This window comes from Ochotona curzoniae, unplaced genomic scaffold (genome assembly GCF_017591425.1).
Source record: "Ochotona curzoniae isolate NIBS_2020 unplaced genomic scaffold, NIBS_Ocur_1.0 scaffold_3890, whole genome shotgun sequence".
NCBI lineage: Eukaryota > Metazoa > Chordata > Mammalia > Lagomorpha > Ochotonidae > Ochotona > Ochotona curzoniae.
Window position 1 is genome coordinate 30,629,121 of NW_024467115.1, and position 18,456 is coordinate 30,647,576.

The following is an 18,456-nucleotide window of genomic DNA, read 5'->3' on the forward strand; positions in this document are numbered from 1 at the left end:
TTGTGTTATGAATACTCCTCTGCAAGAACTGTTTGCTAAACATTCTCTTGGTCAACTCCATGTTCACTTCATGAGCCCTTGCTTTATTCAGATTTTCTGTCCCAATCAGCCGCACTCATTATATATTTATTAAATATTTCTTCTTTTTTTTGAGCTTTTTGTTACTCCATTTTCTTAGTTCTTCTAGAAGTTTCTCATTGCCCACTCTTAATTTCCTTTCTGTTATTTATTTCTTCCATAGCATCTTGTAAAAATTTGAGGTTAATTATGTCTCTGTCCTTGTTTGACATGTTGTTAAAGAGGAGTATTGATTATTAAACAGTATCCTGTTATGTTATAAAAACTGGTATTCAACATTACTGGTTACAATGACAAAATTTTTAGCTTTTAGTTTTTAGGTATGTGTTCTGTACAATGTGTCAGTTTATCTGACTCTGTAAAGCTCTATTTGCTGGTTTGTTTCCGGAAGACACACAGTGTGGTTGAGAATTGGAATGGATATTGGTGTCTGATGGTGCTGCATTAATTATGAATCTCTGAGAAAATGAAAACTATTAAAAATCATCTAATTTCCCTTTGTTGTTTTCTGAGTCATATATTCTAGGGTAGGCAGTCAGGTTTTTAGCAACTCTACCATGAACAATTTCCCCTGAAGGTTAATATAATAGGCAAACACCTTTTGCTGCAACAGAAGGCAAGAGGTAATGAAAGATTAGCTTACATTATGATTCATTATTTCAAAATGTCAGAATAAAGTGGGTCTGCTACATGTCCCCAAACCCTTACTCTTTATAAGAGAGTGAAGGTTTTGCTTTTCTAATGATAATGGAGGATTCACTGTTTTTTTCTTTCCCATTTTCCTCCCATAGGCCCAGTTCAGATAACCGACGCCCGGGTGGCCGGGAGAGATTGACCAGCAGCAGTGACAAAGGAAGCATGGCCATTGAATCTGCCAAGGAGACACGCTATTGTGCAGTGTGCAATGACTACGCCTCGGGCTACCATTATGGAGTCTGGTCCTGTGAGGGCTGCAAAGCCTTCTTCAAGAGAAGTATTCAAGGTAATGGTTATGTTGCCCCACTTTTGACCCTATGAACAGGAGGGACATGTGCTCAGCCATTTATGAAAAACGTTTCTTACCTGGTAGGTCCTCTAGTGTCCTTAGTGGAAACATGGGAAACTGACGGGGTCCCTGAAGGGCTTGATGGATGTAAACTGAGGTGTCACTCAGCAGTTCTGCTTCTTTCACTTGGTGAGAACCAAACAAGATTGAACAATTTCTATCCAAAGAGGATTTCCACTGCTGGTGTTTGAAGCGTACAGGAATGTCTCCACCCTGATTTGCGAGGGCAGAGTAGGGTGTTGTGTTTTCTCAGGCACCCAGGCCTCTGTGATGCCCTGCGATACCAACTGTTCTACGTCATTATCACTGCACATCGGCCTGTTCTATACACATAGTCTTCTCTGATCTTTGGTCCTTACCACTTCCGTGGTGTCTTCTCTTTCTTCTTCCAGCCCCGTCTGGTTTAAATGGATGGTGTAAACTCTTGTTAGCTTGAGCAGACTGGCTATTGATGACTTCTGATAGGGGAAAGGTCATCTGCACTAAGCGTTAGGAAGGATCCAACTGTAAAATCATATCTTTTCTGTCTACTTCGAGATTTTCTTGTATGTAGTTTATCAGTTACAGATGTTCTGATATTCTGCCAATTATATTTCATTTCTATCTTAGAAGTATCTATATAATTGTTTTGTATAGGGATACTTAGAAAAGCCTAGGGAAAATGGGATTTCAAGATGAGTTTATTTTGTTACAAAATTTTTTGGAAGCTACACTTGTTTTTTTTTTAGAATATACATTATCTATGACATTTGGGGGCACCCCCTGTATCTGATAGCTTGGGAAACATCAGTATTACTACCTAAAATACATATGCTACAGTAGCTTGGTCTACTGGGAATAGAGTCTGAGAGAAATTTCCGTTTATGAGTTTAGTCTTGATCATTCTAGAGGGTCATTTTCCTCTCTTTTTATTACCTAAGTTTAAGTGAAGCTTAGTGTAATAAATATAAGAATATTTCAGATGGAGTTTTGTGATTCTAGAGATATGCAGAGGTAAGTAACTTGTTGAAAACCCGATTTGGTTAAGAGACTGGTTCAAGAAGTGATGGTCCTGTACTTTGCTCATCTCTCCTGTCCCGATACAGGATGAAAGCTGGGGGTGGCACACTCTATTTTTCCTTCCATTGACAATGAGATTTCTTTCTTTAAAACTGTTTGTCTCTTAATCGAGTAGCATGTGAGGTCAGTGTGGTCTTTTTTAAAAAGCATTTTCTTTGACACTTATTGCTTTCAATGTCTTTTAAAGCTCTGCAGAACGACTTGGACTTTTTCGATAATTTTATAAAAATTAATATTCTCTGACAGAAAAGTTTTTGCATGTGTGCCTGGATGATTATGTTCACACAAATTGTTTATACCAGAGGTTACTATCTTAATTTGGACAAATTAATATTTATAAACTCTTAAAGGGCTTTAGACAGCCATTATAACTTGTGTATTTGGTTTTCTGTAATTTTAAATGCCACTATTTTTACTAAGTGTTTGCTCTGGTAGTGAAATCCTATCGGACAGTGTTGCAGTTAATGGGAAGATTTGACAGCACATTTAGATATGCTGTTTATCTGAGACTGAGTTCCCTCATCAGGAAAAATGATTAGGGCAGAGGTCAGTAGTAGTTTTCTGTAAAGGATCAGGGGATAATTCTTTTACGCTTTCCAGACTCTACAGTCCATTGTATCTGCTGGACACTGGCATGGTGGCTTGAAAGGAGCCATAGGCTCTATGGAAAGAGATAGGAATGGCCATGTGCCATTGCAATTTTAACCCTATAAAAAGATAACAGAAGTAGACCATGTGCTGTAATTTGCTGGTCTCTACTTCAATATTTGATTTCATGTAACTTAAGTACCATATTTTTTATGGATAGGAAATAGTTGGTTTTAAAATCTGAAGTTCTGGTTATTCACACTTTATTGAGAACTTGTGCTGTGCCTAACTAGATGTTTTCAGGGAAACTGAGAGATGTGCAAACACACAGTCCATTGTCTTACATTTGCAATTCATTTGAGCAGGCGAAGACTCTTGTTTTCATGACACAGTTAGAGAACAAGAATGTAGAGCAGATGCTACCTGTTTCACAAAGATAAGGAAAGCATTCAACATATCTGAGAAAACACATTGCTATCAATTATAAATGTGAAGATACAGAGGGTAGAGTTGTCTCTTGTCAAAAAAAAATAACAAAGCACTCAAAATTTATCCTCATTGTATTTGTTTAGCATTTAGCGGCATATTTCATAAATTACCATCAAATGTAATGTTATTTCTCAGTCAAAAGAGAAAACATGCAAATGTTAAAATACATATAAGCTAATGCTGAAAATGGAAGCTGATAAAAAGGGTGTTTTATTAGCATGGTGTCAAAATCAAGTATATTTAAAATTTTTTTTGCTGATTAAGTAATACATAACACAAAACATTTCTTTGTAATATTTATTCAGTTTTGTGGAACACAAGAAAATGTCGCAACATGTATATAAATCATGTACTGATAAAATTAGGTAACTAGGTTCATTTCCTTATCATTTGATAAAGTATTGGACCTTCAGATTCTTGTGATTTTTAATAAGATATAATATATGCATTATTTTGAGCTAAACTCTACTTTGCTTCTGTTAATTGTGTTTTGGTATCTGTTACCCAGGTTTCTTTTATCCTGCCTTCCCTCTTTCCTCTCTAGCCTCTAAGAGTCTAGTTTATGTTCAGATAATTTTTTGCCCACCTCAATATGAGAGGGAGCATGTTTCTCTGTGTCTGACCTAGTCAATTTAATAAAATGTCCTCTAGTTCCATCAATTTTCCTGAAAGTCACAGAATTTCATTCTCTAATAGAGCTGAGTAATATGCCATTGAGTGTTCATGAGTATTTTCCATCATTTCAACTTAATTCATCAAGACATGTTGAGTTCATGTCTGTTGTGAACAATGTTGCAGTCAACACAGAAGTGCTTTGAGATGCTGATTTCAAAACATGAAGCTTTCCATCTTGTATACCTAGACTAACCAGTTGGATTTCATTTAAAGTTTGCCATATCAAAAACAACAATTTTATACTTGATTTCAGGCACTTTTTATATATCTGCAGTCACACATATAATGTTTCTTTTAAAAAAAAGATTTATTTTTATTGGAAAATCAGATTCATACAGAGAAAGAGAGAGGGAAAAAACATCTTCCATCTGCTGGTTCATCCCCCAAGTGGCCGCAACAGTTGGAGCTGAGCCAGTCTAAAGCTATGAGAAAGAAACTTCTTTGAGGTCTCCCACGTGGGTGCAGGGTCCCAAGACTTTGGGCCATCCTCGACTGTTTGCCCAGCCCACAAACAGGGAGCTGGAAGTTAAGTAGAGCAGCTAGGGATGTGAACCAGCACCCACATGGGATCCCGGTGCTTTGAAGGTGAGGACTTCAAGCACCAGGCCACCGTGCCAGGTCCTGTAATGTCTGTTAAAGGGGATGTATATTAAATCCACAGTTTTATAAGGAGTTTAGATCAAGGTGAGATAATATATTTTTAAGGTAATGAACAGGCTTAAATTTGTTAAATTCACTATTTTATTAATTACCTCTATTAAGCAAAGCACTGTACAAGGTCTTGAAGATACATTAAGACGACAGAACATTCCTACCATTATTGAACTTACACTATTGAGAAAAAGATGAACAAATAAACTTGCAGATGAATTGAAGTGTGACAAGGGTTCACCTGGAGGTGAATACTGTGTCTTTCCAAAGTCCCCGAAGTCCTGGTAGGGAGCATCATGCTTTCAGAGAAGGTCTCTTGAATAACATTGTCGGGTGGATGAATCAAGTGAACATGATACAGGAAGGAATACATTTGTGTTCATTCATAGGGAATGAGCATGTGAATAAAGACCAGGAATAAAGGAAGAATGTGGGAAGTTCTGTGAATTAAAATAAATAAGCTTAAGCACTAGGTTGGACGAAGATGTTTCTGGACTTACAATGAATTTAATCTTGGATTATGTAAGATCAAGAGATTTACTTTGTTTTTCCTTTAGTTCCATTTCCATCTGATTAGCATGACTGTACATATAAGAGGGGAATAACAGAAAAAAAAAATAAAGGGTTTCTGCTCCTGTTTACTTACCAGAGTCTTGATAACTTAGAATTAACAAGTTGTACTGAACTTCTTGGCTTTTTATAAATCCTACGGCCCCTCAAATCCATTTAAAGGTAGTGAAGGACCTCACACATAGATGGAAAGTTCTGAAGATGCTACAGCTCTCCTTTTTTCTTGTTACTTATGAAGAGCTAGAAATAAGTATATATATCAGATTATTTCCTAAGTGTTTTGGTTGAAGAGTTAAAGTGTTTGGCTTGAAAGCACACAGATTTTCATCCACTACTTAGTGTACAAAATTGATTACTTAAGAAGTAAAGTAATGGTTTCCAGTTGAATATTTATGTATATATATATTTCCCCATATATATCTTTATATGTGCACACACATATACATATATACATATATAGACACATACTTATATATGAAACGTGCATATATATATAGAGAGAGAGAGCATAAAGGATGTGTTTTAAGTCAGAAAAAGGAAATTTGGTGCTATGAATTTATTGATAATTTGAAGCAGAAGTAGTGTTCCTTAAGATGTGTTCAGATAGAGACCCTGGGGTCAGTTATACAAGTGATTCTCATTCAGGGTTTAGCTAGCCAGGTAGTATATTTGCATTTTATTCCAAGGAAGAGGAACTCCACTGAGCTCATTGCTTATCTTGAATTAGTGTTTCGAAAGATGATTAAGCACAGTGTAGGGCTCAAGTCTATCTACTTGGTACTAACTGTGCCACCAAATCCTATTCCTTTGGTGAGATTCATGTATAAATTGCTGAATATGCTATCATACAGCTGATGACGTCAGACTTCCAGGCTTACAAGTTATCTATGACCATAAGGAGATCATCTCAAGGTGGAGTCTCATTATGATGCAATGTGGTGGTGGTCCTAGGTCCAAGAAGGTTAACTGGGGTCCTGATTCACAGACCTTAGAAAACTCCATGATGAGGTAGTCCAGCACCCTGGATAGCTCCCATAACAGCTTTGCATGGTAAGCACAATTATAATTTTTCAAAAAAAAAGTTATGGCCATTGGTCTGACTTGTTCACTTTGTTTGTAACTTAGTTAATGGGTAGCAGGTTACTCTTCATATTTATTGTTATGTTAGTTTCCCAATGCATGTGCTCTCATATGCAAAAAAAGTGAGGCAGTGGTGGAGAAGTAGAAGTTTCTTATCACAAAGCCTTCCAGGGATCCTGAAAATATTTACCCTCAATCTTTGGCTGTCCTACTTCTCTACAGCCCAGTCTCTTCAGAACAACAGCAGGAGAGGTCTTTTAGATCTGTCCACCAAACCATAATCTCTGAAGCTGGGAATCCTCAATATAGAGTACTATCAGCCAGATCACATTCTCTGAAACTTGAAATCCCCAATATACTTAGAGTACCATTTCCTTTCTATGACTTAAAACATTCTACATATTACTATCCCTGCCCGCTTTACCAGGCCCCTCTCCACCATTCACTTCAATAAAATTACTCTGATATTTCTCTTTGCCCAAGAAACTTGGATGTCCTTCATTAGTAACTGCACAGGTCTCCAATGGACAGCTTCGGTGCTTCAGGTCTTTGCCCAGATTTGCTTTCCATAGGTCTTCCTCATTTATCTTTCCAACAGAGACTCTGTAAACTGTTGCCCCTAGGTTAAAAAGTATTTCCTTACCTTGCCTTTCTCTATTACCTTTCCCCACTATGATTGACATAAAATTACATTTATGGGGTATCCCATGATGCTTTAATACATTTATCAATGTTCAATTAAAGCCAACCTTATTTAACTACTAACGTATTTATCACTTTTTTGTGTTGAAAAATCTTAAAATGATTACTTTTTTGGCTTTGTTTGAAATACACAGAAAAATGCAGTGTAGCACCAGAACTTCTTCCATCCCACTGTTGCTTAGTACCCATTGGCCAACCTTTCCCTATGCCTCTGGTAAACACCATTACATTTTCAATATCGTATATTCATGTATTTGTGAGAACACACACTATGTCTTTGTGTGACTGATCTGCTGCATTTCAAACAATATTGTTCAGGGGCTGACGTTGTGGCACAGTGGGTTAAGCAGCCCCTGACAATGCCAACGTCCCAGATGAGTGTCGGCTAGACTCCTGGATGCTTCACATCCAACACAGTCTCTGTGACTGTACTTGAGAAAGCAGTGGAAGGTGTCCAATTCCTTGGGACCCTGTCACCCACACTCAAGATCCAGTTGGGGTCCTAGGCTCCCAGCTTCAACATTTTTCAAGTATCTATTGGCCATTTGTAATTCTTCTTTTAAGGGATGGCTAAGTTTATTGCCCATTTTTAATGCGGTTTGTTGGCTTTTTCTTGTTGTTGTTGTTGTTTTGTTATTTTCTTTGTGTGTTCTGGACACTACCCTATCTGGCTTTCACACTTCATGACTTGGGGTCAGTTGTGTCCATCATTACACTTTGCAGCCTTTTCTCTTCCTTTGCCATTAAATCTCTTATGTAGTTCTTGCCTTCTTTTTTAAGGAGTTATTTATTATTTATTTTTATTAGACAGTCAGATATACAGAGAGAAGGGGAGACAGAGAGGAAGATCTCCCATCTACTGATTCACTTCTCAAGCAGCTACAACAGCCAGAGCCTGCTTTCTGACGCCACAGGCAGGGAGCTGGATGAGAAACAGGTCTGCCGGTATTAGAACAGGTGCCCATATGGTATCCTGGCATGTGCAAGGCGAGGACTTTAGCCACTAGGCTACCGCACTGGACCTAGTTCTTGCCTTCTTGTATGTACAAAAGTTCCTCAGAAGGTTCATAAGCAGTACATAACATGAAGGAAGTAACTAATTTTGTATCGACATAAACTTACCTTTTAATTTCATTCTTCATAAACCTTTTGGAGATCTCTTGTATTTCCAATCATTCCCTTTATGAAGATCAGCCCCATCCTCTTTTGCCAGGGCCATTGCCACCATTTGGTGTTTCTATTTGCTTTGTCATTTGTGCATTACAGATGTCATTGGCTTCACTTGCTTTCCTATCATGAGGAAATTTGGCACACTGCCAGGCTAGTGCTGTTCTTTTTTTTTTTTTTAAAGATTTATTTATTTTTATTGGAAAGTCAGATATACAGAGAGGAGGAGAGACAGAGAGGAAGATCTTCTGTCCAATGATTCACTCCCCAAGTGGCCGCAACTGCCTGAGCTGTGCCAATCTAAAGTCAGGAGCCTCGAGCCTCTTCTGGGTCTCATGTGTAGGTACAGGGTCCCATGGCTTTGGGCCATCCTCAGCTGCCTTCCCAGGCCAAAAGCAGGGAGCTGGATGGGAAGCATGGCTGTTGGGATTAGAACTGGCTCCCATTTGGGATCCTGGTGCATGCAAGGCGAGGACTTTAACCACTAGGCTACTGTGCCGGGCCTAGCCAGTGCTGTTCTTAAAACAAAACAATAATCATGGCAATATTCTGCACAGAATCCATCAATGACTTCCATCTCCTATGGAAGAAATTTAGACAATTACACAAGGATTTTCTGAATCTTTTTCTAGTTTTATTTCTGTTTCTGAAGTAGTTACCCCCAAAACACTTGCTTTTCTGCATATATCAATATCTGGCTAGAAAAATCTCTCATGATTTACATATTAACAATTTTTCTATCATAATCAAAGGTGACTGCCATCAAATGCTTTTGCCTTACTTTCTGTAGGGACCTCCAAATTGCTTTGTTTTACTCTATTGAATATATTTGTGTATATTCTTTTCCAAACAGATGGTGAGCTTTTTAAAGAGAAGGATAAAATTAAGGCTCTATGTTTTGGGGGTGCCTCTATGAATGAGCTAATGGTGGAAAGGAGGGTTGGGATCCATGTGTAGGCTTTAGGCAACACTTAAATATTTTTCTCAGTATGTAAGAGATGGGATGAAACAATCTTAATGGGGATTGAGCTGCCCGAAGCATATACAGGAGAAGGCAGCAAAATGATAGAATGAAAGCATAGTTTGACCAGTTTTGAACTAATTTACTCACACACGTTTGCTCTTTTTGGTATTCGTAAAATGGGAAAAAGGAAATAGGATGAAAGATATGATGAAAATACATTGCTTTCATGTGATTAAATATAGGCTGTCCACAAGAAAAGGGAGCTGAGCAGGTTCAGATAGAGGGAGAATGAACAGGGAAATGGGTGAACTGTGGAATCAAGGAGGCCAATTCGGTGGGGGTGGGAGGATGGAGCAGATTCGGTGAGGTTGAAGTGATGTCTGAATACCAGAACGGGATTACCTGGTTGCCACAAAAATGCAAACAGCACTTTGCAGATTTTCTAGGGGTGGAGATTTGGATCACTTTCGTGATGAATTTAAAAGGAACTTGATGGAGAGAATAACTTGAATACTTCTTGAAGGCTGCACATCCTCTGTAATGGAGGAGTAACTTCTAGAACTTCCTGATTACAAAACCTTGTAAGAAACACTCCTATGATCAGAAATGTAGCCCCAGGGACTTGTTTCACAGGAAAAAATACAAGGTAGCTTACAGGGGCAGTGGCACTCTGCAAGGGCTTACGATAGAGAAGAGAATACGTTAATAGCAACACATTCATCTTCACACATGGAAAACTGTAGGAACAATCTAAATATTTTCATGGTTTTCAAACAAGAACAAAGATTTTTTTCTTTTTTTTTGGCAAATGGTTTCTAATTCAGCAATTCATACCATCATTTCCTGACCTAGAGTTGGCTTGATTTGTCCTTTATTTCTTCCTCTAGTTTTTACTTTCTGTCTTGCAGTGATGGCATATTGTACAACAGAGAAGCCAAACTATTGAGGTCCAAGGGCAGAAGTGTGTGAGTGCATACACAGCACTCAACTATCATAATGTTTTTCTTTTAAAGAAAAGTTTGAGAGGCAAGATGTTTGGGAGAGGGAGAAAGAGAAATGATGGAGAGGGTGAGAGAGAGAGGGAAAATGGGTGGCAGGGAGAGAAGGTCTGGGAGAGAGACTTCCAACTGCTTGTCCACTCTCGACTGCCTACCGTGGCTGGGCCAAATGAGAACAGGAGTGAAGACCATCCATTGAGTGACGAACTGAATTACCTGAACTGCTTATTGACTTCACCTGCTGCGTGCCAGGGTCTGTATTAGCAGGAATATGGCATCTTCAGCTGGAGCTGAGAAGCAAACCCAGATATTCCAGTGTGGGATACAGTGAGTCTCTATACATGACTTAGCCCTAGACTCTACCCCACTACTTATGTAATTTTCAAATGAAAATATTTATAATGAGCCTTTTTAAAAGGAAGCTATTTTCCCCAGGTTATGATAACTTTATTAGGCTTTTAGCTGTTGGTTCTTTGTGATAAAGAGACATATCAGGGAACTCATGTCTGGAAAGTTTCATTCAACTTGACAGTGTTCTCCATGATACCAGAGTCAGGATAAAGTCACTCTCATTTTTGTTTTTATTTGAAACAGTTACAGAAAAGGAGAGACAGAGACGTGTTCTGTTCACTGGTTCACTCACCAGATGTTGCAATGGCTGGAGCCTTGTCTCTTAGGTGGGTACAGGCCCAAGGACTTGGACTATCTTCCATGGTCTTCCAATTTGTATTGGCAGGGAGCTGGAATGGAAATGGAGCAGCAGGGACTTGAATTGTCATTCATATAAGAAGCTGGTACTACAGATGGCAGCTTAACTCCCCACACGCCAACAGGCCCCAGGTTTCTGTTTCTTTCTAGTGTTATAGAATGAAGATGAGACTCTTGTGTATACACATGCTGTGTGCATCTCAAGAAGGGCTGAAAGGCACAATCTTCCTACCTTATAATATGACGATATTTCCTCCTCCCTTTTGGCCAAATGATCTTTATTTTGGAGCTAATTAAGACAAAATGCCTCTGACAAAATCAATATAGAACCCCTATTTCTTGGCAGCTTTTGTGGACACAGCTGAAGCTTTCAGAGGTCTTTAAAAACCATGGCAACAAATGCCTTTGAAGGGTAAGGAAAGGTTCCAAATGTTTTTAATCGCCGGCATTTTTCATGCTACTACTTCAAGCATTCTTCTTCACTTTTTGTTCATCTGATTGAAATTTAATTTTCAATTTCCCTACTAAGTGGAACTGGCCTGGTCAATGGCATCGACTATTTCCATTAAAGTGGTAGTTTGTGGCTGTATATAGTGGTTAAGCTCATCAACAGTTCCATTAGAAAGCCCTGTTTATGAGTGGTGATAATTTCCCATAAAAATTATAGGTAGGCTCTAATGGGAACATTTTCAAAGGACACCAATGAGGCCTCAAAATTATGGCAAACATTGTCCTTACAAAATCTTCCAGCGTTGGTCTGTGACCCAATCCTGCCAAATTTCAATCCACAGCTGTCTTTAAACCCCTTAGAAGAGAATGGTGTGTTTTTTTGATTCTCATTCAGAGGACAATATGTTTTCAGAAGCAGACTGGTTATTTCTGAACTGAGTACTGTGCTGTCTTTGGTAGTATGTATTCTGGTTGTATTGCAACTTGCCTGCTCGGCCTCTTGGCTGAAAAATTGCGTGCAAGAAAAGTTTATTTCAGTCTTCCATCAACTTCGCACAACTTTTTCATGCTATTATACTGATTCTCAAACTTGATTTGTTTTCTTCAAAGATATATATGTCTTAGTTGAGAAAAAATAAAGTGAGAAAAATACTCATGATTTTTCTCATATTTCTGTGTTCCTTTATTGGAAATAAACACTTGTTTTTGTTTTAGATGCTAAGAAGTAAAGGAACAAAAACAATTTAATTATTAAAGTACATTTTTTTGTGTGGAAATAGGCATTTGTTATGTTTTCTTTGAGAAACAATTGATGGATTTCAAATTTTGGCCAAATGAGCATTTTATACATCTGATTCACTTGTACTGCGCAATAAGGACAGAGTGCATGAGAAGCATGTTCTTAAATCATTATTCAAGATGAATGGCTGGATCATGTTGATAAACATGAGTTATTTGTGGCTGAAATCTAAGTGTAATTTTGGTTCAGAAAAATGCCATCGCTGCTTAGAGTAGCTCATGATGTGTGATCCACAATACTGTCCTTATACATCTTAGAAGATAAATTACAGTTTTTTTAATATCATCAAAACTTATAATTTATTTTGCTCCTTTTGTGTTTTAGCAATGCTAGTAAGACTTGCATTTGAGCATGATTCAATTTGTATTTGAGCACTAGAGTTAGCCCGTGTCTTGGTGATGTAACATGATCCTTGAGGAGATACTTTTCTCCCACATTGCGTGTTTTCCTGAATTATAATATTCAGATTGCTCTTCTAACTCGCAAGCCCCTGGCATCCAGTCTGCTCCTCACCCTTTGTGTCTCAATTTTTTGTTTCTCCTCATGTCACTTTTCCTAGCACGAGTGTACTCTATGTGCATTGAGATACCCCCGTGTTCACATTACCTATATCCTCTTCCCTCGACAGGGTTAGCTTGTTGAGCTCAGGAACATATATATATATGGATTGTGCTAGAAGGATTTGTGGACAAAAGTTTAAGTTGGTATCTACTCACAGCCTGTGAAGGGAGAGCTGCTTCACTGTTACCATACTGCACTTTGTTGATGTTGAGTCCATGCTCAACTCTGCTTGCTCAGTTCGGGGTAGCAGTATATGGTATTTTTTTTTTAAAGATTTATTTTTATTATTTTTTCATTGGAAAGGCGGATATACAGAGAGGAGAGACAGAGAGGAAGATCTTCCGTCCGATGATTCACTCCCCAAGTGAGCGCAACGGGCCGATACTATGCCGATCCGAAGCCAGGAGCCTCTTCTGGGTCTCCCACGCGGGTGCAGGCTCCCAAAGCTTTGGGCCGTCCTCGACTGCTTTCCCAGGCCACAGGCAGGGAGCTGGAAGGGAAGCGGGGCTGCCGGGATTAGAACCGGCGCCCATATGGGATCCCGGGCGTGCAAGGCGAGGACTTAACCACTTGCGCCACCGCGCCAGGCCCCAGTATATGGTATTTTAGAATAATGAGGATTTGTGCTCCATTTAAAAAATATTCTTATTCCTTACCTATCTTCTCAATGTCATTAGCAAAAAGCTTATTTTCTCCCCTGAGACTGAGTAATACTTTATTCATTTTCCAGGATGAGAGCACCATATTCTAATTTTGGAAGTTTAACATGGGAGTGGTATCAAATCAATTTAAACACTGTTCTCTGTAGTCAATTTGTAGAGAGGAAAATACGCTGCATTTGATTGGGGGGAACCCTTGGTCTTTAGCTAATGTTTACTTACCCAGCGTTTGGACTCTAACATTGGGTTTGCAGTTCTCTTGATTCTTTTCCCCTGGTTTAAATTCTATGAGATATTTATGAAAAGATATTTAAAAGATAAAAGATATTTTTTAAAAGGTGGAAACTTTGGCTTCTAAGAATTAATGTTCAATTTTGGGGCAAGACGCCCTTCTGCTCTCCCCCGTTTTTACTCCAATATCTTCTTCTGAACCAAGTAAGGGTGTCATCATCTCTCTCTCAGGTTTTATTTTCCTAGAAATGCATGGACGGTTAAGTGCCCCATGTAAGAGCTATTGCTTTTAAAACACTTCTTTGTATATATGTGTTCACTTTTTCTGAATACAATGCAAAAATAAGAGTTTGATTCAAACTCATTTTTGTAAAACTTTCATTTACGATGTGTGTATCAAAATAAGCAAATACGAGTATATATACAAAATATGAAGTTGTTGCTTGATATCTGAAGAGGACTCATCCTGCTATGCCAAAATCCAAGGATACTCAAGTCCTTCATTTACAACAGGGCTGTATTTGTGTGTAACCTCTGAGGATGCTACTCTATATTAAAGCTAACATAGTTAATGCAATGTAAATTGTATGTGAACAGTTGTTATACTGTATTGTTTGGGAATAATGTTAAGAAAAAAATCTTTTGATGTTCGGTACTGAGGCAATTAGTTTTCAAATATTTTGATCCACAGTTGTTTGAGTCTTTGAATGCAGGGTATTAAGACAGAAAAGGTTTTGTATTCACACTGTGTGTGCACAAGAGAGAGAGAAATGAGAGAGAGGCAGATGGACAGACAGGGAAGGAGGGAGGAAGAGAAAGGGGGAGAAGGAGGGAGGGAGGGAGGGAGAGAGAGAGAGAAGAGGGAATATATTTAATGTGTGCTAGAATATGTACTAGAAAGCACCAATGTCACTATCTATGAATGATAGGATAGAATTATTGATAAATTTTATTCTTTTTATGTGTCTGTGTTTCGATTTTTCTACAATAGTTATCTCTTACTTGTAAAATGAAATCATCATTTTAGAGATCCGTTACAACCTCCTGTATGCTGCACTGAGTGGAAAAAGGGTGTTGTGGATCTAGCAACTCTTTATGCTTTGTTTCGAGATGCCTTTACTCTCTGCAAGAGGATAGATTTGCCCTGAAGTGCTGCTTTCATTCTATGGCTCATGAGCCCAGGTGAACTTGCATCAGGTAGACTTAGGTAGGCCAGTACAATAGCATTCCTTCAGGGCTGTTGCGAAACTGCACGTAGCAGGTGAAAGGCCTTGTGTTAATATCACCAGGAATCCAGGGCCTTCTAGGTGCTGGCTTGACCAGAAAGGGCAGTGTATTTCAGTCATTCTGCCAAGCAGTAAGTGTTTGCTTCATCCATAGTTCTGGTTGTTGTTCGTCACTGATTATAGTTTCACGCATAGCTGACATGGGCTGTACATGCGATAAAAACACCCTGCACAGGTGAACTTCAACATTTGAAAACTGTGCTTGGTCTGCCTCTCAATGGCGTACCTTAAGCCACAACTCCACATGAGTAAGAGTGATTCAAGACATAGACACTAGCAATTCATTTTTCCCCCACTTCTTTGGAAGTTATGAATTTTTGTCTTTCTTTAAATAATAATTTATTTTATGATTAAGTTCCAAAGGCTCTGGGATTGCCCCTCCCCTCCTTCCATCTCTCCTTCCCCCTCCATTTTCCCTATTTTATTACAATAATATAGTCCTTTAGAAAACAGTTGTAAGTCCATCATCTGGTATTTAAGTGGATATGCAAAATGGCAGAGTCCAGCATCCTATTGTCAAGATGCATCTCATGGTTTCAGTGGGAGTCCATGTTTGATTTGGAAGTGGAGATGCATACTGCACTGAATCTTCACATCTTGATATAATAGTCTGTATTGTATAGTTCCTCTAGGTGACTGCATGTACATCCAAGTTTACATATATGTGTATATATATATATATATATATATATATATAGATCTTGTATTTTGCATGAAGGTTGCCTTATATCAGAGAGAACATATGATGTTTATCCTTTTGGGATTGACCATTTGGTTTTGAATGCTAGAATCTCATTCTTTTTAATGGCTGAGTAGTATTCCACAGAGTAAATGTGCCCCTGATTTCTTTATCTACTTCTCCTTTGATGGATATCTGGGTTGTTTCCATTTCTTTGCTACTGTAAATTGTGCTGCTGTAAATATAGAATTATAGATCTCTTTCTCATATGCAGATTTGATTTCCTTTGGGTATATCCTCAGAAGTGCGATAGCTGGGTCATACGGCAGATCAATTTTCAGTTTCCTTAGCACTCTCCACACTAACTTCCCTCGTGGCTGTGCTAGCCTACACTCCCGCCACCAGTGATGGAGAGTGCCTTCCTTCCCACATGCACGCCATCAGGATCTGAACGAGGGTGACTGCATTTTCCTTCTAGCATTTTTTCATAGGAAAGTAGCTATACGAAGGATAAAAAAGTCATCTTGAAGTGAAACATATTGTAGACCATGAATTGTAGTTGATTATGATGGATTTAGATTTGTCATGGCAGTGGAGGCTATTTTTGTCCTGCTTCTACAACGCTTCTACCATCACCATCACCTCCAGCTCCAACTCAGTCTGCACCTTTACATGTTCTTGTGACAGAAAGCTATCATTGCAAGACACTGATGTTCCGCTCTTATGAAACCAAGTCATCTGAGGCTCTGGGGATATCTGCAGTAAAATTTCTCATGTGATTCTCACAGTGCTGGAAAACTCCTGTGCATGTAGTTTTGAGTCATTTGTTCTTTAATACCTTCATTTTCATCTTTTTAAAAAAATTGAACTCTTTAAAAAAAACTTGGTGAGGTTAATGATGATGTGGTATGTTGATGGCAATAAGATGAGTTGCTTTGCTCTTGTGCAGATTTTTTTTTTTTTTGCATATAGGGAAATATGGTTAAGTGAAGACACCATTGAAATAGACAAGGGGACCAGTAAGGACAGGTGAGTGGAACTGTGGAGACCAGTGCAAGTTTAAGGATCTGTGGCCTCATCCTCTCACGATGTGAAGGAATGTCTCCTTTGCCCAAGGAGAGACCATTGGGAGTGGAATTGACAGCGATTCACATCATATTGACTTGTGAAGACTGAAAAGGTTTACAGGTGTTTCTGAGAAGTTGTTGGTAAGGCTGGAAGGATGAGACTTTAAGAAACATTTCAAAGTGATCTGTTTAGGCTACTGAGCACTAGGATTGGAAGGGAATTTTATTTGAAATGTACTCTGGCCCAACACCTGCCTGCTTCTTGTTTGTTTTGGTGTTTTAACTGTGAATTAATGGATTGCTTCCAAGGGCATAATGCTTTCCAAGGGGTTTAGCCTTGTATTTTAAGCAGATTCAAGATCACAGTTTTACCTGGTTTTTGATGCTGTCTTGTTTAGGACACATTTATGGTTTAAAACTGTAACTGCATCAAATGACTGTGATTTATGTATGGTTCATGGTATGGAGCCTTTTAAATACTTAATAGTATATTTGAAGTGGAAAGAATAGAAATTAAAGACTGAATCATTTTCCAAGAAACAGCAGGTCAGATTGATTTATTTCTGCAAGACTTAGAATTGTGCCTTTCTTCTACATCAGCTTTGTTTTCGTTGCCTATTAAGTGGAGCTTACTGTTTAAAAAAAGTCTGTGAGTCAGGTTGCAGTACTGTTCTTTTAAGACAGGCTTCGCAGGAGCTGGCATTATGTAGGACCTGCCAATGTAGCAGCAGTTATGGGGGAGCAGAAAAAGAGGATTTCTGGCTTGTTAACTTTTCTTGTCTTGATTCCTTCAATTTTTAAAAACTTCCAAGACTTATAAGGCACAAAATGACATGTCTCTTTTATCCTCAGTCTATTTTTGCATTCTTAAAAAATGCATCGCATTTGTCACAATTTATAAATTGTAGGTGATAGAAATGGTCTTAACATGAGAACTTGTTTTACGAGTCATACATTACCACAGAAATACCAAATATTGTGCGTAGTCCTTAGGGATTCTAGTTTGGAGTGAGTAGCTCAGACTAGCTTTTGGGAAGGTGGAAGCGGTTGTCTGGGGTAGCAGAAGTCTCACCTAGCAATGCACCTCCCTCCTGCCCCCACACCTAATGTCTCTGAACTTCAGTTCTTCCATTATAAATGTTCCGGTAGTGCTCTCTTGCTGGGATGGAGTAGTGATTGGTGATCTCACTCCATCCCCAGGGGGTGCTCTCCGGAGAGCGAATGTCACGATTATTTCAACTGGTTCCACCCATTTTAGTTCTGTTCTGCATAGAGCAAATGGCTCAATATGTCACTATTTCTCCTCTAAAGCTACCATTATTCCATTTTTATTCATTGATAGGTTTTTTTAAAAAAATTAACATTACACAAGCTTAAGGTCAGCGGCATGCTGTCTTTATACACATATATGTATATTCTGAAATAATTTCAAAGTATATTTTAATACAAAATATTTTAAACATATACATTTTTCCTAATGCACATTTCTATGCAGTTTTGACTGCCATGTGTATGTGAATGCATGTGCACATATATGTAGTTAATTCTTAAGGAAATGAGGTTCTGCCATTTGGGACAACATGGCTGTGACATTGTGCTGGTGAAGCAGCCAGACGCAGAGCGACGGGTGCCCATTCCAGAGCGTGTTATTTTTGTCATAGCGAGTACCTGAAAAATTAGTTATCATTTCTGCTACAAGAGAGCAGAATCTGAAAACCTCACTGGATTTATACCTTCTAACCTTTGATGGTTTTTAAAAAAATATTATTTTTACTGGAAAGGCAGAATTCTAGAGAAAGAAAAATCACCCAATTGCAGATACATTCTCCACATGACCACAAGGGCTGGAGCTGAGATGATGCACCCAGGAGTTTGTTCCAATTCTCCCACATGGCCGCCAGGGCCCAGGGAGTTGGGCCATCCTCCGTTGCTCTCCCAGCCCATATGCAG

General features: G+C 38.6%; 1 protein-coding gene across 3 annotated transcripts in view; it reads left to right on the forward strand.

Annotated features, from left to right (window-relative positions):
* Nucleotides 1–18,456, forward strand: part of ESR1 (estrogen receptor 1) — a 230,185-nt gene that overhangs the window by 34,628 nt on the left and 177,101 nt on the right. For 2 of the 3 annotated variants that reach the window (XM_040965415.1, XM_040965416.1), the window contains one exon: nucleotides 870–1,060. In XM_040965415.1, the coding sequence (XP_040821349.1) occupies nucleotides 870–1,060 (191 nt within the window). Of the gene's footprint in view, nucleotides 1–869; nucleotides 1,067–18,456 lie in introns of all 3 variants that reach the window. The other variant, XM_040965414.1, reaches the window with a different exon arrangement.